We start from the raw sequence: 21,243 nt of genomic DNA, 5'->3' as shown, positions 1-21,243 counted from the left end.
CTCACCGTGGCAGCACCTCTACTCCAGCTGGGCAAAAGGCCGGGATGCTGGGGGGCCTGGGAGGGAGGTGCTGCCAGGTGAGCTGTCAAGCCAGGCCTGGGCTTTGCTCATCACCTGCCTGTAGTTACACCCAGCCCTCGGGACCCTGCGGCGTGCCCGTTACGGAGCCACACAAGCACTCAGGAATTCTGCGGTGCCGGTGTCTGCCCAGCCCTGTGCCCGGAGCGAGGTGCGGGCTGGCCGCTGTGCCTCTTGGCTCCAGTTGGAAGAAGCCAGAGTGGAAGCAGCAGCGGAAGCAGCAGCAGAAGCTGCCCGCAGTTGTGCTGTGAACAACAGTGATGCTCACAGGAAGCGGTTGATGTTGGGGCACTGACCTTCGGGGCTGAGGTGGCATCTCCAGGAGCTGGACAAAGCACAGGGGAGAGCAGGGAGCCCCTCGTGGGAGGTCTAACAGCAGGAAATGTTGATGGGAGGTTCTGCCTGTTACCCTGTAAGGCACCTCCTTCCCCCCTTTGCTGCCCGATGGATCCGTGTGTGCGCGGGAGGTGTGCCCCAAAGCGTACCGTACCGTACCCACAACCCAGCCCCACAAACTGGGTACGTTCGATTAAGAAGCGTGTTGGCCAGGGAGCGTGCTGGAGGCAGCGTGCACGGCCCTCGGGGGGCGGCTCCAGCTGGACATGGCAACTGCGGCTCTGCTGAGCCAGAGCTTTTCTGCTTCCCAGAGGGAAGGCAGGGCGGAGGGTCCCGCTAAAGGCGTTGGGTGCTGGGCTGGGAGCTGTGCGCTGGCAGGATGCTCACGGCCGGTCCTGCCTGCCATTCATGCAGGGCAGCTGCAGGGATGCAGTTTGGGAGGTGGGTAGGAAGGGCTGTGCTTTGGCACCCGCCTTGAGAGGAGGGAGGGACTGGTTGTGTGATGGGGCAGTGGGTTTGGTCCCAGTAACACTCGTTGCTTTGATGGTGGGTCTTTGCTTGTGTTCCCAGCGCTGGGGTTGTTCCTGCTCCCCCATGCAGGGTGCAGGGAGATGCTGCCAGTCGCATGAGAAGCCACCATCCTCCCTGGCTCACCAGGAGGCCGGACAGCCAGACCCCGGCCTGCGGGGCAGTGCGTCAGGCTCAGCTGCAGCCCGGCTGGTCGAACAGCAGTTCGGCCATGAGAAGGATTTGGGCTTTCTGCAGGCAGCTCAGGCACAGGCAGGCAGAGCCGTGACCCCGCTGTGTGCTCCTCTTCCTCCCGCACAGCCCAGTCCTCCTTAATGGCGTCTCCGCAGACAGAGGAGTTTTTCGACCTCATCGCCAGCTCCCAGAGCAGACGACTGGATGACCAGCGTGCCAACGTGGGCAACCTGCCAGGCCTCCGGATAACACACAACAACCTGGGGCACCTGCGCGTGGAGGGGGATGCCCAGGAGCCCGGGGACGAGTTCTTCAACATGCTGATGAAGTGCCAGGTACCGGAAGGGCCGAGCAGACTGCCGAGCTGGAGGGGGGACACTAGTTTCTTGCACACAGGCAAATGCCATCCCCTGATCCCACCTGCCCTGCTGGGAGGGGCTGTGGCCAGCAGCTGCCCACCCACAGCTCTGGGCACCCAGGCAGGACTTGTCTTTGCCTCCAGGTCCTTCTTTTCGCCCCATACTGAGGGTGGCACTTTGACACTGCACTACAAGCAAGGGGGTGGTTGGAGAACCCACCTCCCAGGCAGTGCCTACAGCCCTGGGCTGCGCCACTGCTCTTCCCTTCACCCTGGAGTTGGTCCCACTGCCCTGTGCCCCCCGCTGGGAACGCGTGTTCTAGACACCTCTTGGGCACTGCTCCCAGCCCTTTACTTCCACAGCAGGACCCAGTCCTAACGCCTGTTCTCCCCGTGCAGTCCTCCAGGATAGATGACCAGCGCTGTGCGCCTCCAGACTCCATTCCCCGTGGCCCCACGATGCCAGATGAAGACTTCTTCAGCCTCATCCAGCGCGTCCAGGCAAAACGCATGGACGAGCAGCGGGTGGATTTGGCCTCAGCCCAGGAGGAGGCAGGAGAGGAGCAGCAGAGGCCTAGTTCCAGCTAAGAACTGGGGTTTGGCTTGGGGGGGTTGGTTTGGTTTCATTTTGGTTTTTAAAAAGAAAAAAGAAAAGCGTAGGTGGTTGCAAACCCAAGTGCTCCTGCACCACCACAGACTTCTCCCAGGAGCCGCCCCAGGGACTCGGGGAGCTGCACCTGGCTCTCTGCAGAGGCAGCATTACAGGATGGCCCACCCGATGGGGGACAATTTTTAAACAAGGGGTTTTTTTAGGACACACAGCCACTGTAACACTGGGCACAGCACGAGGGAAGATGACTTTGGCAGCCCCTTTGTCTGTCACCTAAAAATCCAGGAACTTGTGCTGTCAGCCAAAGGAAGAGCCCAGAGTGGGTAGTTTATTCCAGCCTTGATGTCTTTTATTTCCATAACACTTTTAATTTAGTGGGCGAAGGAAAGAGCACCTTTTCCATTTTTAAGTCCTCCTGTCTTGCCTGCATCATGAGGTGACACCAATTGCTCTGGATCCTTCCCTGGAACATCTTGCTCAGCTTTGTTCTTTCTACAGGAGGAAATGAGCCCAAGTCAGAGGCTACACCAGTCCTTTTAAACCTCACCCCTGCCCCAGCTGCAGTCACGATCCCACAGACCTGAAAGTTTATTTTAGGTTTGCTGAGGACTCTGCAGTGAGCCCTGTGACACCCTCTCTGCTTTCCTGGCCGCAGGCCTGTACAGGGACCTCCTGAGCAGGAGCAAAGCCTTGCCCACCCTGAGCTTTAGCGGGATGTGGTTACCTCTGAGAACAGCCATGCAGCAAAGTCCAGCTTCGGCCTGGGACAAAGCCTGAAAGGCAACTGCCAGCTGTACAGCCTGAGCTGCCGGGCCAGGCCAGGCCAGGGGCCTGTGCCTGGGAAGGGAGGAAGGAAGGAGGTCTCTGCCCATCTGTTCAGCACAAGTCAGACCTGGGCAACTCATCGCTCCTGGTGCCACTGAGCCACAAGCCTCCTGCAGGATTGTCCTGTGTGCAGGTGAGTGTGCCCGAGGCACAAGCCTGCGTTCGGCAATCACCCGCTTCGAGAGCCAGCAAAGTTTTCTGGCCACAGCTTGTCAGGAGAGCAAGCAGAACCATCTCCTCCTCCCTTTGGTGTCCAACAGCAGGTGGGGATGATAGCCCAGCCCCTCCCCTAGTTTCTCCAAAACCAGTACTGAGCTACTCCCTGTCCCTGCAGCCCAGCAGAGCTGCTCCAGTTGTGCCCAATCCGTCTCTCATAAATGGAGCCTCAGGAGAGCTCCAGACTGGCGTGTTGGCTGCAAAGTCAGTTCCACCCCACGCACAAGCGCAAGGGTCTACATTTACTTTAATTCCTTCCCCTTTTGGAACAGCTGGAAAAGCCCCAGAGAGGAGGGGAGCACAGCTCTACTAACTTCAGGAGGTGGAGTGTTTTTTCTTTGCTTGACTAGCTAGACTATCTTGGATTTCAGAAACTCCAGTAACGAGTTCTGCCAAAGCAGATGTGTTCCTATAGAGAACAAGTCAGCACTTTCTATTTGAAACGGATTTGCTGGAAACATTTCTGACCAGCAGTGAGATTCTTAAACCAGTGATGCTGCTCATCAGGCATTTACCCTGCCTGCACTGACCATGTGGAGGGGCAGCTGCATCTTACCCGCTACCAGGGAGCACTCAACTGCTACACTGCTGCAGGGACTGCCCAGCCGAGGCTCGGCCGCCCTCCCGGGGCTGGTCGGAGCTCCGAGACGGGCCAGGAGAACCCGCCCAGCCACCTACGTACTGACCCAGCTCGCGTTTGTGAGGAGGAGGAAACCATCGAAGATGACTTGACCAGCAGCAGGCTTGGGCCTGTGCAGCTCTCAGCCAGGTGGTGAACTGGAATTTGACCGTTAAGCTTTCCGAGGTGTTAATTATTTGCCATATACTTGAATGTATGAGCTTATTTATTTTTACATGTGCATTTGCTAATGTCATTTTAATGGGGAATTTCCAACCCACAGGTACTTTTTTTTCTAAAAAATAATCTGCCAAATGAATTAATATATTAGAAGTGAACACAGCTCAAGGGGAAGGGGGGGGTTGTGCTTAATAAATATTTGTGTCTAAGCTTCAGTGACAAAAATTCATCTCCATTATTTCTGGGCCAGCCTGCCTGCTCTGCTGACAGCAGAGCCAGTACTGGCCCTTTGAAATGGGGCTGGGGGTGGGTGGTGGTGTCTTGGGGCAGACATCACCATGTGTAAGCATTGAGAAAAGGGTATGTGCACCCACCTACACCTCCCTTTTGCCTGGGGGCTCCAGCTCAGCCCTGTCTCGGTGCCTTCTCAGCACCTGGCCCAAAAGCTGTGTCCTGCGTCCCCAGTGGCAGCTACCAGAGGAAAAGGGCAGCAAGTGCTGCGCAAAGCCCTGGCATCAGCCCGTAGTGAAGATACTCACAAAGCAGCGGGCAGCAGTGCCAGCTCATTCCAACACAGCAGGCGTGAGCAGGCCATTAGACTTTGCTGGAAAGTGAGCCTGAGAGCAGCAGCTTTTGGATCCTGAACCCTGTGAGGATAAAGCCAAGTCACAGCTGGTCTTCCCATGCCTGGCTAATTCATGCTGGCCACTGCCAGTCCTGATCAAAGATTAATGAAGAGCCACCAGCTCATTCTCATCAGGCATTCTCACACCTCCCAGTGTCTGGACATGAGACGCGCTGTGGTAGAAGCCTCTGTGTGCCCCCAGGTACACAAAGCACAGAGGCTTGGATTCCCTGGAACAGGTGAAATCCCTGTGAGTGATGGGGTCTCACCTGTGGTCTCTCTGTCCTTAGCAGCTGGGGAAGGGAGCACATGCTCTGCAGGACATGTTCTCTCTCTCAGAGCACCTACCAAACACAAAGAGAGCCCCTGTGAGCAGGAGGTAACGGCTACAAGTGCATCGCCAGAGCTGCTCACGGTCTGCACTGGCTGCTGCTCTGCCATGCCCTGCAGTAGCAGAGACAGCAGCACACCAGTGTCCAGCACCAGCCCTCCCCTCTCCCACGCAGCCCCCAGAGCCTGGTCCCACCTAGTGAAGAGCTCTGCGATGCGTACACGCGCTGGACAGACACGAGATCGCCCAGGCTGACTGGCCGTTCGGCTTTGGGTTGTGGAGCGCTGCTCCTGCAGCTCCAAAGTGCAGGTTCCTACGGAGCAGGGTGCTGTCCCCACTGCAGGGCTGCAGGCGAAGAGGAATTCTAAGAAACCAGCAGAAGTGCATGATACTGATCTCTCCTCCTCAGCTGTGCACATGCCCTGAGAGGCACTTGCCAGACAGGGCTGATGTCAGGCCTGTGGGGGTTTTTGCATGGCTCATCTGCCACGTCACGGCAGGGCTGAGTCCCAGCACTTACCTCACCGCTCCCCAGAGCCTCGTGCTGTTACTGCTCCAGCCATCACTGATCTTCACTGGGCTGGAAAGGTGCTCAGCCTGCAGGAAGGGATACGCTGGCCCAGAGCCCCCAAGCACTGTAGATGTCAGTCTGGAGCTGGACAGCTTTCAGCAGCTCTTCATAGCAATCGCCTGGGACCCCATGAGGCCAGGACACAGCCACGGTGAACTGCACAGCTTTGCAGTAAGGCAGGGCCATCTCTGGGACACAGCATAGACACAGGCACGCAGGGTTTTGAGCAGAGTGCTCACTTAGCCTCACGGTGCCTCTCTGCCTACACTACAGTAGGACCTGGAGGCCCAGAACCCACCTACGTTAGACCCTATACAAGCAGCAGAAACAAGCAGTGATTCACTTCACAGCCCCCAGCCCCATTCCTCACTGCCTGCACCAATGCTACAAGAAAAGAACCATTCCTGCCCAATCACCTCTTCAGTGCGGCAAGCGACTCCCGGCGAGGCTCCCAAGAGGCTCCCCAGCACGGCTGAGCCCTCCACCACACTCCCAAGTATGGCAGAGTTTAGAACCACCATCTCTGCCTAAGGCAGCCAAAGGCACGGTCCCATCCAGAGCACCCACCACATTCATGCTCACCAGTAGCACAAAGCAGCAGGGGGCTGTGTCAGGGGGCTTGTTTTGCCCCAGCAAACGAGCTTCTGCACCCCCAGCCTCCCTCATCTGGGCCTGTGCCAGGTTCTGCCCTCGGCAAGTCCCACCACCAGCTTCCCAGCCCCACAGGGCCCCCCTCTCAACGACCTTCACCAAACGCCGCTGCTGTCCTGCTGAACACCAGAAATCCCTGCAGCTAACAGACATGATCCATCAGAGTCCCATGCCATCCTGATTACCTCTGGAATTTGGCTGCCCTACAAAAGGAGGATTTGTTCAAAGAGGCAGAAAGCAAGAGGCAAAGTATCTGCCGTTTTGCAGAAAAGCTCACGGGACAGGAGTCAGGAACAGGCTTCAGCCCCAAAGAGCCACAGTGAAATGCTCCAAGGAACGTGCAAACGGCGTTACGTTTGTCCTGTGAACGCTGCTTTGCCCCCCTTGGAACTGCCACAACGACTCACCCTGGTCAGCTGCACCTTCAGCTCCGCTGCACCGCGCCTTGGTGGCGGTTTTTTCCCACCTTGATGCACCTCCAGCTCAGGAGAAAGGCTGCTTCTCTTCTCCCTGGTCTTCGGCTAAAGCCAGGTCTGCTGGGCTCCTCCTAGGCCAAGCGTGCTCACCTGTGGCCTCTTTCAAGAACAGACACACTTCCCTGGGACACAACACTTTTCAGAAAAAAAAACACGCCTTGAAAAAGGAGCACAAAATTCCTTTTTAATCTATTAGCAGCAAAACCTCTGCTATGATGTGCAAACTCCCTCACCTAACTGCAACCCTCTCCCCTTCCCGCTGAAAGCCCCAGAATGTTTGGTCAGGAGAAGTGCCCCATTTCCTGCAGCCTCAGTGCTGCTGGGTGCTGACGAGTCCCTGGGGGCTGCACACCCCTCCCTGCCTGCTGCAGACCTTGCACAGGCCGTGGTGAGCAGCCAGCTCTCTGCGTCCCACACCAGCACCTCACCCCGAACATCTGCCCACTCCCTGGAATCTGCTGCCTCCTTCTGTCCATGAAGTTGGCCTGAACCTTCAAGAGCAGCAGCAGAAATCCAGTACCACCACCCTCCGTCCTCAGATCTGGGTGCTGCAGCACCAGGAACACTGTCCTGCCCCCACAGCACGTCGTGCCCGAGGACACTGGGCTGAAGAAACACTAAAATCCAGCAAGGACCAACACGGACAGACTTTCTACAGTTTTTACTGCAACGCAGCAAAAACCAGCAGCACCATTCTGTAGCTGGGGCACAGCAACAGGTAAGAAAGGTACGGAAAACAGTATAAAAAAGTCAGGTTGTAAATTAACTGTTTCCACGGCAACGCAGATCCTGCAACAGCTGCTCTGTTCCACCCCATCAAAGGCATCAGCACAACAGAAGCAGAACGCTGGTTTTCAGGTAAAAGATAAGAAAATAACCACTCTTCCAGCAGAACGCCAATACGTGCCTGCAACTCACAACAGGGTGAGCGCACAGCAGTGTTCCCAGGTGCACGACTCCTTAATTACTACGTGGATCACTCCAGCAGCTCCTTGTCTCGCAGAGCTGTGCTGCACTGGGGTCTGAACACGCACAAGCCGGCTGATGGAGGAATCTCCTGCCCCTCAACACTATTTCATCACTCTGAAGTTACACACCAACAGGAAAACCTGACATTTTCCTGCACCCTGATCCATCCTTATAATGCAACACGTATAAAATTAGGATGAACACTTCAGATGAATGAAGTAAACTCATTAATTCATGCAATGCCTTCACTGAATCCGTGACTGATGAAGGACCACGAGCGCCTGGACACGCTTGGCTGAAGGAACTGGGTTTGTTCAACCTGGACACACCAAGGCTAAGGGGATTTTACTGCTTTCTGTACTCACTAATGGGAGGGTGCAGAGAACAGAGGCTCTCCTCAGAAGTTTGGGAAGAAGGTAATGGGTGCAAGCTGAAACACAGGAAATTTCAGTTGGCTGTTGTTTTTTTTTCACAACAGAATAGATCCAAAGAAGTTGTTGGATCTCCATCCTCAGAGATACCCAAGATACCCAGAACATCTTCCTCTGAACAAGAGGGTTGGACTAGAAACCTCCAGAGGTCTCTTCCAACCTGAATTATTCTTTGATTGCACATTTAAAACCATAAGAAAGCAGATACTTCACTGTACTTCAAGCTAATAGACATGGAGAGAAGTTACACTTTCACGCAGGCAGCAGAAGGGAGCTCTAACAAAGCGCAATGTGATCACTTCTCTGCCTGACTCATCGCTACCTGAGTGTTATATGCTGGTAAGCACCTACATTTTTCACTTATCAAATTACTATTTTTTCTTCTAACTGATTTTAACATGCAGCAGTAGCACTAATAAACACCTCGATACCTGTCAAGTAACTGTAGGACAGCCCTCTAGGAGCTCTACTTATCTCCAACACGCTTCACGAACATTAATTTTGCCTTCATGCCCACCCTCCTCCTCACCAACCAGTAAGTTGCATAACCCCAGTGCTGGGGAGCCACTCACCAACTCCACACCTCAAGTGGGATTCCCAAGTGCGGGGGCTGATGCTGACGTGGTAACGCACAAACACAGAAGACTTTCAGCCCTGATGCCAGGGGCACAGGAGCAAAACTCTGGAAGATGGTAAGGGAAAGAAAAAAGCAGCACGTGACTGCAGTAAGAGCTGGTGGTCTGACCCTCCTGCAGGGTCATTTTGGCTTTGCAAACTGACACAGGGTCAGGGCACATCTCCTCAAGTGGTATCACCTGTCTCAGCTGCTCAGCCACGGGATGCACCTGATCCATCAGTTCTGCAATCAGCTGCTGCCCAGCAACATCTGGGCCAGGCCAGGAGACACCACTAAAACCTCCAGCCACAGCTGCACCTCCCTCCCCTAAAGCACACAGACAAAGAATTCCTGGCTCACATCTCAGCAAAGAACAAAATGGGGCTCCTGACACTGCTGGAGCACTGAGGCTTGCCTAAAAGTCAGCAAAACAAGTACTAGGAAAAGTATCCACGTTCCATCTCTAAAAACATTAGCTTGATCGAAGGCAAAACTACACAAGACAAAAACACACAACAAAGACAGACCGGTTCCCGAGTTTATTTTAAACACAGAAATTCCCCTTTGAAATCAGGGAATAAAGATTAAGAGTCTCTCTTGCCATCAGCAGAACACCACAAATCCCAGTTGTCAGGTCTGTCCCTTGCTGCCAGTCTCCGGAGGGGCTTCCCCGCTTTCTCCCTCTGCGGGCTGACCTTGAGACCCGGTATCTGCCGAGTTTTCCAGAAGCAGCTCCAAAGCTTCCTCACCAGCCACACGTCTCACCTTCTCCCCTCTGGCTGCCAGGATTTCCTCGATGTTCCTTAACACCAATTTGAAAACCAACACCAGTGACACCAGAGCCAAGGCTGGACGCGAGTCACGCGCGGCTCGCGCTCTGCCGCTTTGCTCTCGGGATTAGCACCATGCAGCAGACCACACATGAGCATTACCATGGCATTCCTCCCTCAAGAGTTTGGGAAGCAGATAAAACCACTCAAATCTTCTGGCGCTATTTTCACCCATTAGGATCAATAATTTAGCAAGTACAGCCCAACAGAAATTTTTTAATCATCTCAGGGAGTCAGAAATCATTGCAACTCAGCAGCAGATAGGTCTACATGTTAGAAACGCCGAGCCAGGGAAACCTAGCAGGGATCTGATGGAGCTTGAGGGAGAACAGAGGAACTCCACAGGCAGGAATTCACCTGCTGGCACCAACAAGGACACCTGTGTGTCACACGGCTTCTGTTGCAGCTTTACACCGTTTATGTGGATCCCAGGTAACGACGGTCAAATTACAGACTACAAAGCTCAGTCTGTGTGCTTTAAGAAACTGGATGAAACGGAATTACACCCAGCAAAAACTCTGTTTTTCTCTGAACCACATATCAAAAAGCATCAAAGAAATGAAGTATCAGCTCAAGATGGTCCAGTTACAACTCAGCAGTCCCTTCCCCTCCTGCTGGCACACCCACCTCTTTCCTTCCAGGTCTGAAAACCACCCCAGGTTATCCGCTATGACGTGGTGATTCCCGCAGCCGGGACACTTCACTATCACCACCCCGTTATGGTAGGCTAACTTGGAGATTGTTTTTGCTGATCGGGTCTGGCAGACCTACAAAGCAAACAAAATGGATTTTATAGAATCAGGGAAGGGTTTGGGTTGGAAGGGACCTCAAAGACCCTCCAGTTCCAGCCCCCCTGCCATGGGCAGGGACACCTTCCACTACACCAGGTTGCCCAAAGCCCCACCCAGCCTGGCCTGGCACACTGCCAGGGATGGGGCAGCCACAGCTTCTCTGGGCAACCTGCGCCAGTGCCTCAGCACCCTCAGAGGGAAGAATTTCTTCCTTAGATCCCATCGAAATCTCCCCTCTTTCAGTTTAAAGCCGTTGCCCCATGCCCTGTCACCACACACCGCTGCAAAAAAGTTTACGACCGCGGTAACTGCGGCTTCTGCATCTTTTAAGAGAAAATATTTTATTTACCTGATTAAAGAGTCTCCTTCCCCCTCCCCCATCTCCAACCACCGCGCGGCTCCATCGCGTTACGACGCCGCGTCGCTTGGCGCTCGCACGCTCCGGGGCCCGGCCCGGGGCCTTTCCCGCGGGAAGGGCCGTTCACCCCCGCCCGGCGCGGCCCGCCCGCGGCCCCGGCCCACCTGGCAGGTGTACACCAGCGCGTAGCGCGCGGCCCGCGGCGGCCCCGGGGCGGCGGCGCTGCAGGCGGCGCGGAGCGGCGGCCGGCGGAGCGGCGGGGGGCGGCGGGGCCCGGGCCGGGGCGCTGCGCGGAGGAGGGCGGCGGCCGCGGCCCGCGCCGCGCGCTGCATGGCGATGGCGCATGCGCACGCAAGGGGCGGGCGCGGAGGCGGAGGCGGCCATGTCGGATGTGGGCAGCCGCCCGCCCCGCCCGCGGGGACCCTCCCATTCCCGGCTCCGGCTGCCGGCGAGCGGCGCCGCACTCTTTAATTAACATCAACTATTTAATTCCTTTTATTTCATTTTGCGCGCCCCGCGGCTCTCGCATCACTGCGTTTCCGAGAGGGGCGAGGGCACGTCGGAGCTAAACCCCACTGTCCCGCTACAAGCATTAACTTTCGATAATTGTTTCTTTCCATGGTTTTAAACCCAAATCGCCCCTTGAGAGACAAACACCGGGGGTGCAGCAGCCCCCGCCCCGGCCGGTGCTGCCGCCCTCAGCAGCCCTCCGTGTCGGTGTTGTCGCTGCCAGTGGTGTGCTCCCAGTCGGCCTCGTGGTGCCGGTCCCTCGGGACCCTCCGCAGTGCCCTTTTTCTGAAAGCAAGACCAGGCGTTTCACTTTTAGAAGGGGTTTTCTGCAAGCCAGCGGCACGGGAATGCTTTGGGGAGTGCGGTGGGTGGGTGGATGCACGCCGAACCGCCCCACTTAGTGTTTAACTGAACGGGGAGAGGGCAGAGGGTGGAAATCTGCTCCCGTTCATCGTCGCGGGAGCTTGGTCTGGAACATCAGCAGGTTTCACTCACATGGGAGAAATCTATCGGATCTATTAAACTAGCAATTCGTTGGAGTGCCCTCCGCTCCCTGCTGTGGAACCATCTGCATCGGTCCAGAGCAAACAATCATTTCTATCTTGGCTGCCTCTGGTACTGAAACAGGAGTCTCAACCAGTTCAGCCAGAAGCACAGGCCTCTGAAGATGGGATCTGTAATGAATTTACGCTTCCCTGAATCAAGCCTGGGGACAGAGGATGGGCAGAAAAGAGGAAATATGTACAACAAGCTGATCAGTTAAGTCACCGAAAGTAAGTGACTTAACATCAGTTAAGTACATCTAAATTAGTCCAGACCTTCGATAACGCTCAAAGCAGTCCTTCATCCTCCTTCGCTCCTTTTCTGCCGGTTCCTCATTGGCTAAACCACACTCCTTGAACTGGAAAAAGACCCAAACAAACATGAACTGGATTCCTCTGAAGATTGGGTCAATGTTAGCACCAGGTAGCGCGAACCTGCCCTGCAAAGGTGGCTGGTTTTGAGCTGATATCCTGCATCTGGCCTCTGCAGGGTAAAAGGCTGCAGACCACCCAAGTAAGCTTGGTCATTTCTCCTCTCCAACTTGTTTGTGCAACAAATCATTTTACATTTCAATGAAGGAGAAAAAAAATGGGAGCATCCATACCCAGAGATGAAGACCAGAAAGTAATGAAAAGAAGTTTCCAGGCACAGATGGAGAAATAACCACCATAAGTGTTCTGCTGTTCAGAGCTCACCCTTTTTGGATGGTGAATTTTGCACAAAGTGCTCAGATTTTGGAAAAGCAGTAGCTGCTTACACGCTTCTCAAACCTGGTAAATCCATCATTAACAGGAACATTAAAGATTACAAACCCCAGTCATAGTAAAGAAGAGCCCACAAAGATTCTCTTACACTGGGTGACTTCGGAGGCAGACTGCTCTCTCGAGTGCTAAATTGCTGGTTTTGTCCTTCAGGGCAATCTTCCAAGCGAAGGGGAAAAAAAAAAATAAATAAAAAAAATCACAGTTTAGTCATAGTTGCCATTGCGAAGTAACTTCTCCCTCCACCAGTTCATCAAACAGCAGCTGCCCAACACTACCCTGAGTCAACAGCAGAACTGAAACCAAGGCTCAAAACGCTGAGGATCCAGTCCTGCCATCAACGTACAAGTCACTTCTCATTTTACTCGAACCCTCAGTCTTGCTTAGGATGATGGAGTTCCCCATCGGGCTCAGAAAGAGCCAGCAGCTTTCTAGTTTCTACTCGTGCAGGAGCAAAATGAACCTTTGCAAAGCAGCAGCTCTGCTTAGCATCATTAAAAAAAAAAATAATCATGTTAGAGGTCACCACGAGAAATCGTGTTGATCATTATTTTAACCATAAATTGTCCCTGTTCCCCAACAACTAAGCTGGGGCACTTCACATCAGACCATATTTTAGTGAAACTCCTTATGCAGTACCAGGTATAGTGACACATGTTTTTGAACTGAGCGAGGTACAATGATAAAATGTTTTTTGGATCAGTGTTGTTTAGCTTTTGTGAAAAATCTCCCATCTCCATGAATGAAAAGATCGTTTAGCTCTTCCAGCAGATGAAAACAGAAGATTTCTTCTACTGTGCTAGTTTCCTTCCTTTCTCAGCATGTTTTGAAAGAGAATTTCATGTTCTTAGAGGAGCTTATTGATTCCTTTCCACGCTGCTGAATCACTTCCACTTGGGGATGCCACAGAAACAGAACCAGTGATGGCGTTAACTACATGTTTCTGCTTTTGTGAGAACGGACTGCAACATAAAAGGGAAGAGGGGAGGGAAAAATCCCTGGAGAAAGCCACATGGTCCAGCTGAAGTGGAAGGATGTTTGTTCTGTCCTCAGCCCTGCCACAAATGCAAGAGGAGTGAGGGGAAAAAAGGCACCCAGAAGCTATTTCTCAAAGGCAGCAGGTACCAGGTCATTTTTCCTGGATAAATTTAGCAGCTAGATTACCTCAAAAAAGACTCGAGGTCCTTCAACAGTCTAATGATACCACTTTTCCGAGGTCATTCAGCTATATGAAAGACCTTTTCAGAGACCATGTAGTAAAAAGACAGCCTGTGGAGCTTTTTCTCTCAAAAAAGCTTTACAAGCATCCACTGTTCCCAGTATCTGGGGACATGTTCTCCTTTTTATAGGTAATAAAGATGGTGGTATGGCAGAATGTCTTGATTTACAGGTACCTATTTGGAGTCGTCTCAAGGAGGTCTGACTCAGAGTGCCCAGCACACCCCGCTGAGAAGCATCTCTCACAGAGTCCCCAGTCAGACTAACCTGTTCTTAGCTAAAAATAAAACCCAGAAATGTATTTTCCTGTCCCTATGAAACACTGGACCATCCTCTCAAGAATTCTACTCTGCCCTTTCCCAAGAAAAGTCTTACTTTTAGTCGGGTGTGTATCTTCATCTAGATGACCGTGAAGAGTAAGCTATAGGACAGAAACAAAGCAAGAACATGAGAACTGCCCCTTGTTCTGTCTCACACAGTAGCTAGGAACAGACGGAGGAATATAAGAAACAGGACACGTGTAGAACCGACCTTTCCTTAGTGCATCTTGCTGTCAACAAAACAAAAGACTGAGCCAGAAGTTATGGATCTACTCATGGATTTATCCTCCATGAACAGATCCAGTTCCTTTGGCCTCATTGATACTTTTAGCTTCCAGACAATGTGACAATCACTTCCATGCTGAAGTTATGAACTAAGTGAAAACTTTTTACTACAGATGTCCCCAGGGTAAGATTTATTTTTGCCTCTTCTCCCACAAGGGAGACAATTAGAAGCAACTCAAAATTATAATTCCCCTGATTTGCTTAGACTCAAGAAATCTTGCTGACTAACGCCATAACTGTGTCCTACGCTTAGAATTCTGTCTCAGGACACAGGGAGATTCTGTTACTGGTCTGTTTTGCTGCCTCTGTAGTTTTTGATACCACTGAAATGAGCCTGAGCCATGGATTAAAAACATCAATCACTTAGGGAACTGAGCACAAGCGAGGAATTTGAAACCATCCCAGAAGAAAGTAAAAGGTAAAAAGGCACCCTACTCACTTCCTGGGAGTCTCTGGAGGAGGTATCGTCCAGGTCAGAGGTCTGAAATAAATCAGTACAAATTAATCATTCTTCGTAAGCAAGGAAGTGGTAGTCAGGAGATTGAAAGCTCCAGAAAACAGAGAAGTGTAGACTTCCTCCCTCTTATACTCCTGTCTGGCCACTTGGAGAGAGTACACAAGATGCCACATTAATTAAAGCCCTTGTATATCTTGGTTTCATTCCAGAAAATTAGCACCCATACACTCTGTTCTCATTTCATCCAAATGGCTCATACACGGTCTCTAAATAGAGTTCACTTTTCGGTGGTTGAGGATCCCCTCGTCATCTTTGGACATGCTCCAAACACGAACAGAGAAGGTCTCAGCTTGCATCAGTCCAGCTTTTCCATGCCTGGAACCAGGGTGAGGTAACAGGAACCATCACGTCTTATGTTTTTTAAACTCAGCATTGACATGGAAATGGTCACCCACACAGCTGGCCACTGCCTGCTGAATTTGAACTGGTTAGGTGCAAAGGCCTCGGGATGGCCACACTCTGGCCCTGCGCTCAGCTTCCCAACCCATCACACGGCGACAGCCCTGCAGACATACCGGTGTGGGGAGCTCCAGTTGCAACCTTTTCAGCTTGGCTTCAGTAGCCAGTAACTGACTCTCCTTTTGGAAGAGCTGCAGTTGCATTTCGTCACATCGCTCCCCCAGCTCCCGAATCTGCTTGCGGTAAGCATCCCTCTCAACCAGGTTCTTGGAGTACTGCGTATAGAACTGTTCTCGGGTCAGCAGTGCCTGGTGTGAGGGAAAACACGGCATGGCATGTCACACGACAGTGCTCACAGCTACAGTACCTGCCCACGTCAAGCAGAGAAGCAGAGATTAGCAGAAGCTCCAAGAGGGATGGTTTTATCACCTGATCTCTTTCTGAAGCCACCTCCTCCATCTGCTGCAAGACAGCTTCAATCCGTTTTTTATACATCTGGGAGTCCTTCCTCAGAGATGTGCACTGTAGTTCAAGCATCTCTTTTTCTTCTGCATACTGTTGAGACAAGGTCAAAAGCATGCTTCTTGTGGGCAAAACCTGAGCTAGACTCTCACCACTTCTGCTCTGTGCCACAGATTACTACGGCCAGACCTCCATGCAACGTCCAAGTTCAGCCAGGCTGCCCAGTTGGAGCAAGGCCAACCAGAAGGTTGGTCAACATGACCAGGAGGACTGCTAAAATGATGGATTTACATGCACCTGAGCTGTCAATCATAATAAAAGCTCCCATTACCCTCCAGGCTGAGGCAGGGACTGCTAATTAGCACAGGCATTAACAGGTAACAGTTAATGCCACAGACACAGAATGCTAAAATATTAGCGTGCCTTTTTCCAACAAACTGTAACACAGGCACTAGAGTTGGAGCAGCAAGGATTGCTGCTGAGCAGCTCCTCTGTTCCATAGGCAAGACATTGCAGGTGCTCATCTGCCCATCTTACCCACTGACCCTCGGAAGGAATTTGCAATGCATCCCGTACTTTGTCTTGGAGCACCTCAGCTTGCCGCAGCTCCTTGCGAAGGCTGTAAATGGTGTTCATCAGCTCCCGGCGTTCTTCTAGGATCTGGCTACAGTCATTCTCCAGAGTCGCGTTGGAGATGCTCTTCTCCAAATTCTGCTCCCTAGCAACCTGCTGGACAAAAAACCAAGTGAGATACAGCAACCATCTAACTCCATAACAACTCTCTTCCCACAGCCTTAAGTGCTCTATTTAGCTTGGGAGAACAAGGCCACAGCTGACCCACACAATCTTCAGTCCAGCCCCGTTGCTGCCCTGGCTACTACAAATAATCACTGCTCAGGAGTCCATATCCAACCACCCCCACCAACCTGGAGAGTGTTCTCCAGCTCCTGGTTCTTGGCCAAGAGCAACTCCTTCTCCTGCTGGATCTCCCACATCACCTCATGGCTTGGACGCTGCTCTATGGCGTGCTTCAGTTTCATCGTGTGCTTACGCTCCAGTTTGCAGTCATCCTCAGCCTTCATGAGGCTGTGCTTCAAGTGATCGATCTACCAGAAGGTTCAGAGCTTGTCAGTAACAAAGAGAAAACTCTGGCCTGCAAAAGCAGTTCTTACTCCATTCCCCAGACAAACATGGGGCAAGTTTCTTCCCAGCTTTATTTTCCTCAGGATGCTCAGTGCTCTGGGGACCAGAGTCCTGCCTGTGTGCTAAACAGATACACCATGTTGCTCTTGTGAGAGGGCCCAGTCTTGAATGAGGGGAAGACTTAATTCTTCACAGCATAACTGGTAATAAATGGGCCTACTGGGCTGAGCTAGGGACCACCAAGACACACCACCTGCTAGAGAAGATGCACAGAATCTCACGCTGGACTGGTCCAGACCATCCCAGGCAAAGACAAGCCTGGTGAACAGCACAACCTGCCAGGGATCAGGTAAGAAGGGAGAAGCTTTGGAAAAGGGTGACTGACCTCTAGGATCAGGTCCCGGTTCTTCATGAGGGCAGCGCTCTTCTCCTCACTTTGTTTGGCATAGCTCAGTGCCAGGTTGTAGTTCTCGTCCTTGCACTTCCGCAGCTCCTTGCTCAGGCTGTCCCTCTCCTCCTTCATCTTCTGCGCCCGCTCCTGGTGCTTGCGGAGCAGGCTGTCCCTCACCCACATCTCTCTGATGGTGTCTTCCTTGGTGTGCAGCCACACGGTGAGCTCCTGGGCCTTCCGCCGCTCCTCCTGCACAGTGCTCTGCAGCTTCATGATCTCGTTCATCAGCAGCTGGCTCAGGCCGGACTCCCCAGCCGTGTCTGTTTGGTGGGCAGGCATCAGCCACCGCTGTCCTGCCTGCTCCCCAGACACACGTACAGCACAGGTACCCACGCACTCGTCGTGACAGCTCGGGATCACCACACGCCACGCACAAGCATGCCAACCCTGAAGACATGTCAAATTATCCCTACTGTTTCCCCTTGCTCTGTGCCTTTATACACCACAGTGCCACTGACAGAAAAGGCAGAAGGAATAATTGATCCTTCTGCTTCCTCCTCCACCTTCCCAGGTCCAGCCTGTGACACCAGACAGCAGGGCCACTCTTGCCAGAACCCTTCCGAAGCACACCGGGAGGAAGCCAGGGAAGGCTCCCGACTCTGCTCACGGAGGCTGGGGAGATGCGAACACGGAGGTGAGCCCTTCCTTAATGTGCACAGCAACACCAAACGAAGAGCTGTTTTTCCAGAACACAAACATTACCTATAATCATAGAGAAAACTCTGCTGGGCTCCTTGCCAGTTATTTTCTTGTACAGTTGTGGATAATAAAGCTCAAGACTCTCCAGAAATGCCTCAAAGCCCTTGCGTCCTGTTCGCTGAAGAATGTCCAGAAGAACTCCTGAAATAATAGCAACAGGATATTTTATTCATTTATTTACCTCTCTACCTATTCCTAACATAACAAAAAATTGCTCCACTTTCTCCACATGCAGATTAAAGTCCATAGGATCAAATCCCCCAGCCAATCACCCAGTAACTATATAAAAATATTTCAATTGTGAAGGAACAGTTAAAACTTAACCCTTGCACCTAGCTCCTACTACAGTGGGTGCAAAAAGCAGATCTCAGAAGAGCACTTTATGTTATCCTGCTGACAATGACAGAAAAGGTAAATTAAAACAAAGCACCACAACAGTTTCTGCAGTTCAAGGCTCCACTTCCAAACAGCAGAGGCAAATGTGGGGAAAAAAGGACCAGTCATGTAAGAACACTGCACATAACTAGAGAGGGAGCAAGGAAGAGCCTAAGATAGCCTGAACTAAAACAAGTTTTTGCTCAGTTCCCTACTTTGTCTAGAAATACTCTGTACCAAATCAAGCTCAGGTGGCTTCTTTTTTGTGTCCTGAAGTTTCCCAATCTGGAAAACAGGGAAAAAATAAGTAATTTATCAATAAGAGTTAATCCAAACCAAAAGATGTACTAATAGCATAAGAAGTTCCGTCATTCTCTCTGGTTGGAAAAAGATCAGGACTGTATAGACCAGTCACAAAGAACTTGCTTAATGTGCTGCCAGCGTTCCCTCAAACACCAGAAGATAGGAACGAGGGACGATACATGCTGAATTCATCTTGGAAATCTCACCCTGCAAAATTATTACACAGGAATAGCCTTCTGGGTCAAACCCAAGCAACGCCCTCCCGTATGCTAATCCAGAACACCGAAAGGCTGCACACCCTCTGTGCTCCCACTACTCTCACACAGCTTGGGAATGCATCCATAGAGCCATTTCCATTCCTCCTCTCCCCACAAGGATGTGCTGGGGAAAGGAAGGGGAAAGGGGCTGCTCAGCAGTGCCTCCACCAACATTTGTGTCTAAACACAGTCTGAGGGTAACCTAGAAGTGACGTGTTCCTTCAGGCCCAGTCTGTTAGCACTCTGTCCCACCCTGCTCCCAAAAGCCAACAGAGCCCAGGAGCATCTATGGAACCAAAGGCTGCACCTCACCCACCTGCCTTCCGTTTGCGCATGACCAGGCTGGGGTCATTAAGAACTTGTTCCTCATCATCATGGCTGATGACTTTGCACTGGCGAAGATAGGGTGTTATACGGGAAGGGTCTATCACAGAGATCAGCTTCACCCGGAAGTTCTCCAGGTTATTCCAACATGCCTCATCATCATCTTCTTCCAACATGCTGGTGAGTGAGAAGTATTAATGAGCAGTGCTGTCCTGCCTTGGAAAAACCAAAACAAAGAACAAACAAGCAGACTCTAAGCCTCCTAGAGCAGTAGGGGGGTGGTGGTGACACCAAGTATGTTAACAGATTGAGAATGGAAAAATGTCTTTTAGATAGAGGAACACATCTCCCATGCAGTCTCAACTCAGCGCTTGCCAATCACCTGCAGAACACGGTGATACACCACAGTCATACCTGAAAGAACAGCACGGTGCCAGGCTGGAGATACCAGCGACTGCGAGGCTGGTGCCAATGCTGCTGATGCATATGTGAAGGGAGAGCTGGCATGAAATTCTAAGAAAACAGAAGTTGCCAAAGCTTGATGATCTCCCTCCAACCAGCTGAATATCTCCCAGATTGCACTGCACGAGGAAAGGGAAACTATCTAGCAACAGGTCCACTGGCGATAGGCAAGTCATTGCGAGCCCCATGGATAAAGAAAAATTCAACCAACTCTAGCTCCCCAACAGCACACCCCAAAGAAGTGCTGTCAGATCTCACTGACTTCACCATGGGTTCCCCAGATGCTCCGAATTAAATCTGTAATCCCCATAAAGAATACAAAAAGGGTGGAACACAACACAGGATAAGCTGATGGCAAACTGCAACTTCCAATTTGAAACCAGACATCCTCTGAAGAAGTAAAAACATCTTTAAAGCTCTCCTAATTAGCTGCTGCCTCTGCTTTACAGACAGTTTACGCACTTCCTTCCCCATCTCCCAGCATTAGCGAGATCCCTGTACTCTGACTGCACAGTCTCTAAATCTGCTGCCCACAAAAGGCTCTGTGAAAGCCCCTAATGGTTGTAGCTGAACCCAGTTAAGGCTGTAACCACACAAAAGCTGGTTTTCTGCATCCTGTACCTCATCCGTGTGCAATGAAGGAGAAACACACAGCTGTACACGATTTTCACCATAAGCACAGAGATGCAAATCACACACCAGGAAACCATGACGTCAGCAGCCTCACATGCACCTCACAGATTCCACCTGTGCAGCTTCAGCAATTTATGCTCACAGCCACCACCTGCTTGGCTAGCACAGACGCGCCCAGAGGCCACGGAGGCATTCCCGTTGATGAGGAGTGCTTCTGCGTGTGTGTTTGGTGGGAGCTTGCTGTGGCACTCCCCTGCAGCAGCTGTACTCTGAGGTTACGAGTTACCTGCTTCCTGACAAGAGCCTGCTATTAACCACAGGGTCAGAAAAACGACTTCTTCTCAGCCTGGAAGCTTGCAGGTAAATAGATGCAGAAAACTCAACACTTCTATATCCGTGCTTCTTTGCCTTTCAAATAAGAAACTGGCATTTTTTGTATTTCTTTGGCCCTTTGTGGTCAGATTGCTCCAGAATTAGTACCTTCTGAAATCCCAGTCATTAATAACTCTCCTCATATCCCAGGTATAAGCTGACTGCAGTAGCCATTGTAATTTCCAGTGGCTCAGCAAGGCTGCCAGAAACCTTTTCAGTCATCTTGTTTGGGGACAGGGAGGGTGGGAACAGAGTTCTGACCATCAGCAGCTATACAGGGGCTGGGATTTCACACGTCTTACTGCATCTCTCTCCAAGGTCATCTCAAACCTTCATCATTTTACTGCTCCAGCACAGAGAAAGACTCCAAACATCCTCAGCACGTACTTCTTACACATCACATTGCCAGTTAATTTTAATGAGCTGGACTGAACTAGTCATTTCCTATCACAGAGAAAGCACTCTGCTCTGCCTGACAACAAACCAGCCCCAGCAGACGACAAGAAATGCATTCCCCTGTTGATAAACTTCACATCCTTACCTCAGAGCTGTAAAACTAAAAAAAATTCCCTATTAATATAAACCATTCTGTATTACCTGGATCAACCTGAGCGTGTGCAGCCAAAAGCCTCCTTG

The 21,243-nt window shown here is 51.7% G+C and overlaps 3 protein-coding genes and 1 long non-coding RNA gene across 5 annotated transcripts in view; 1 reads left to right on the top strand and 3 right to left on the bottom strand.

Annotated features, from left to right (window-relative positions):
- GPSM1 (G protein signaling modulator 1) overlaps positions 1 to 2,062 on the top strand; it is a 56,378-nt gene extending 54,316 nt beyond the window's left edge. The window contains exons 13-14 of the mRNA XM_086625109.1: positions 1,243 to 1,451; positions 1,874 to 2,062. Coding sequence (XP_086481235.1) covers positions 1,243 to 1,451; positions 1,874 to 2,062 — 398 coding nt within the window. The remainder of the gene's footprint in view (positions 1 to 1,242; positions 1,452 to 1,873) is intronic.
- A 361-nt stretch (positions 2,063 to 2,423) lies between these two features.
- On the bottom strand, positions 2,424 to 4,888 carry LOC147527231 (uncharacterized). Its single transcript, XR_015222795.1, has 3 exons — positions 4,819 to 4,888; positions 4,464 to 4,571; positions 2,424 to 2,576 (listed from the first exon to the last, which is right to left on the bottom strand). It is a non-coding gene; the product is annotated as an uncharacterized LOC147527231 (long non-coding RNA).
- A 4,231-nt stretch (positions 4,889 to 9,119) lies between these two features.
- On the bottom strand, positions 9,120 to 10,905 carry DNLZ (DNL-type zinc finger). The gene is made up of 3 exons (XM_009981227.2): positions 10,738 to 10,905; positions 10,052 to 10,191; positions 9,120 to 9,396 (listed from the first exon to the last, which is right to left on the bottom strand). The coding sequence occupies exons 1-3, from the start codon at positions 10,903 to 10,905 to the stop codon at positions 9,225 to 9,227; spliced, it is 480 nt and encodes a 159-aa protein (XP_009979529.2). The 3' UTR covers positions 9,120 to 9,224.
- A 366-nt stretch (positions 10,906 to 11,271) lies between these two features.
- Positions 11,272 to 21,243, bottom strand: CARD9 (caspase recruitment domain family member 9). 2 transcript variants are annotated; one of them, XM_086625052.1, is made up of 13 exons: positions 21,205 to 21,243; positions 19,133 to 19,356; positions 17,885 to 18,022; positions 17,117 to 17,442; positions 16,515 to 16,694; positions 16,126 to 16,317; positions 15,556 to 15,681; positions 15,243 to 15,434; positions 14,650 to 14,691; positions 13,981 to 14,026; positions 12,479 to 12,549; positions 11,902 to 11,984; positions 11,272 to 11,368 (listed from the first exon to the last, which is right to left on the bottom strand). In XM_086625052.1, the coding sequence occupies exons 2-13, from the start codon at positions 19,314 to 19,316 to the stop codon at positions 11,272 to 11,274; spliced, it is 1,677 nt and encodes a 558-aa protein (XP_086481178.1). In that variant the 5' UTR covers positions 19,317 to 19,356; positions 21,205 to 21,243. The 2 variants fall into 2 exon arrangements, with proteins under 2 accessions (XP_086481178.1, XP_086481180.1); XM_086625054.1 differs by lacking the exons at positions 11,272 to 11,368; positions 13,981 to 14,026 and having other exon boundaries at positions 12,479 to 12,546; positions 16,165 to 16,314.

Source organism: Tauraco erythrolophus, chromosome 22, assembly GCF_009769465.1.
Source record: "Tauraco erythrolophus isolate bTauEry1 chromosome 22, bTauEry1.pri, whole genome shotgun sequence".
Classification (NCBI taxonomy): domain Eukaryota; kingdom Metazoa; phylum Chordata; class Aves; order Musophagiformes; family Musophagidae; genus Tauraco; species Tauraco erythrolophus.
The sequence above is the reverse complement of the archived record's forward strand: the minus strand, read 5'-3'. Positions and strand labels throughout refer to the sequence as shown.

Coding starts and splice junctions, on each gene's coding strand:
- CARD9 (XM_086625052.1), bottom strand. CDS start 19,316: ATGTTGGAAGAAGATGATGATGAGGCATGTTGGAATAACCTGGAGAAC. Junction 16,318..16,514: donor AGCTGGAGAACACTCTCCAG/GTTGGTGGGGGT, acceptor TTTTTTGTCCAG/CAGGTTGCTAGGGAGCAGAA. Junction 14,027..14,649: donor CCTCCAGAGACTCCCAGGAA/GTGAGTAGGGTG, acceptor TCTGTCCTATAG/CTTACTCTTCACGGTCATCT.
- DNLZ (XM_009981227.2), bottom strand. CDS start 10,905: ATGCAGCGCGCGGCGCGGGCCGCGGCCGCCGCCCTCCTCCGCGCAGCG. Junction 10,192..10,737: donor CGCTGGTGTACACCTGCCAG/GTGGGCCGGGGC, acceptor TTTGCTTTGTAG/GTCTGCCAGACCCGATCAGC. Junction 9,397..10,051: donor TCAGACCTGGAAGGAAAGAG/GTGGGTGTGCCA, acceptor ATTGGTGTTAAG/GAACATCGAGGAAATCCTGG.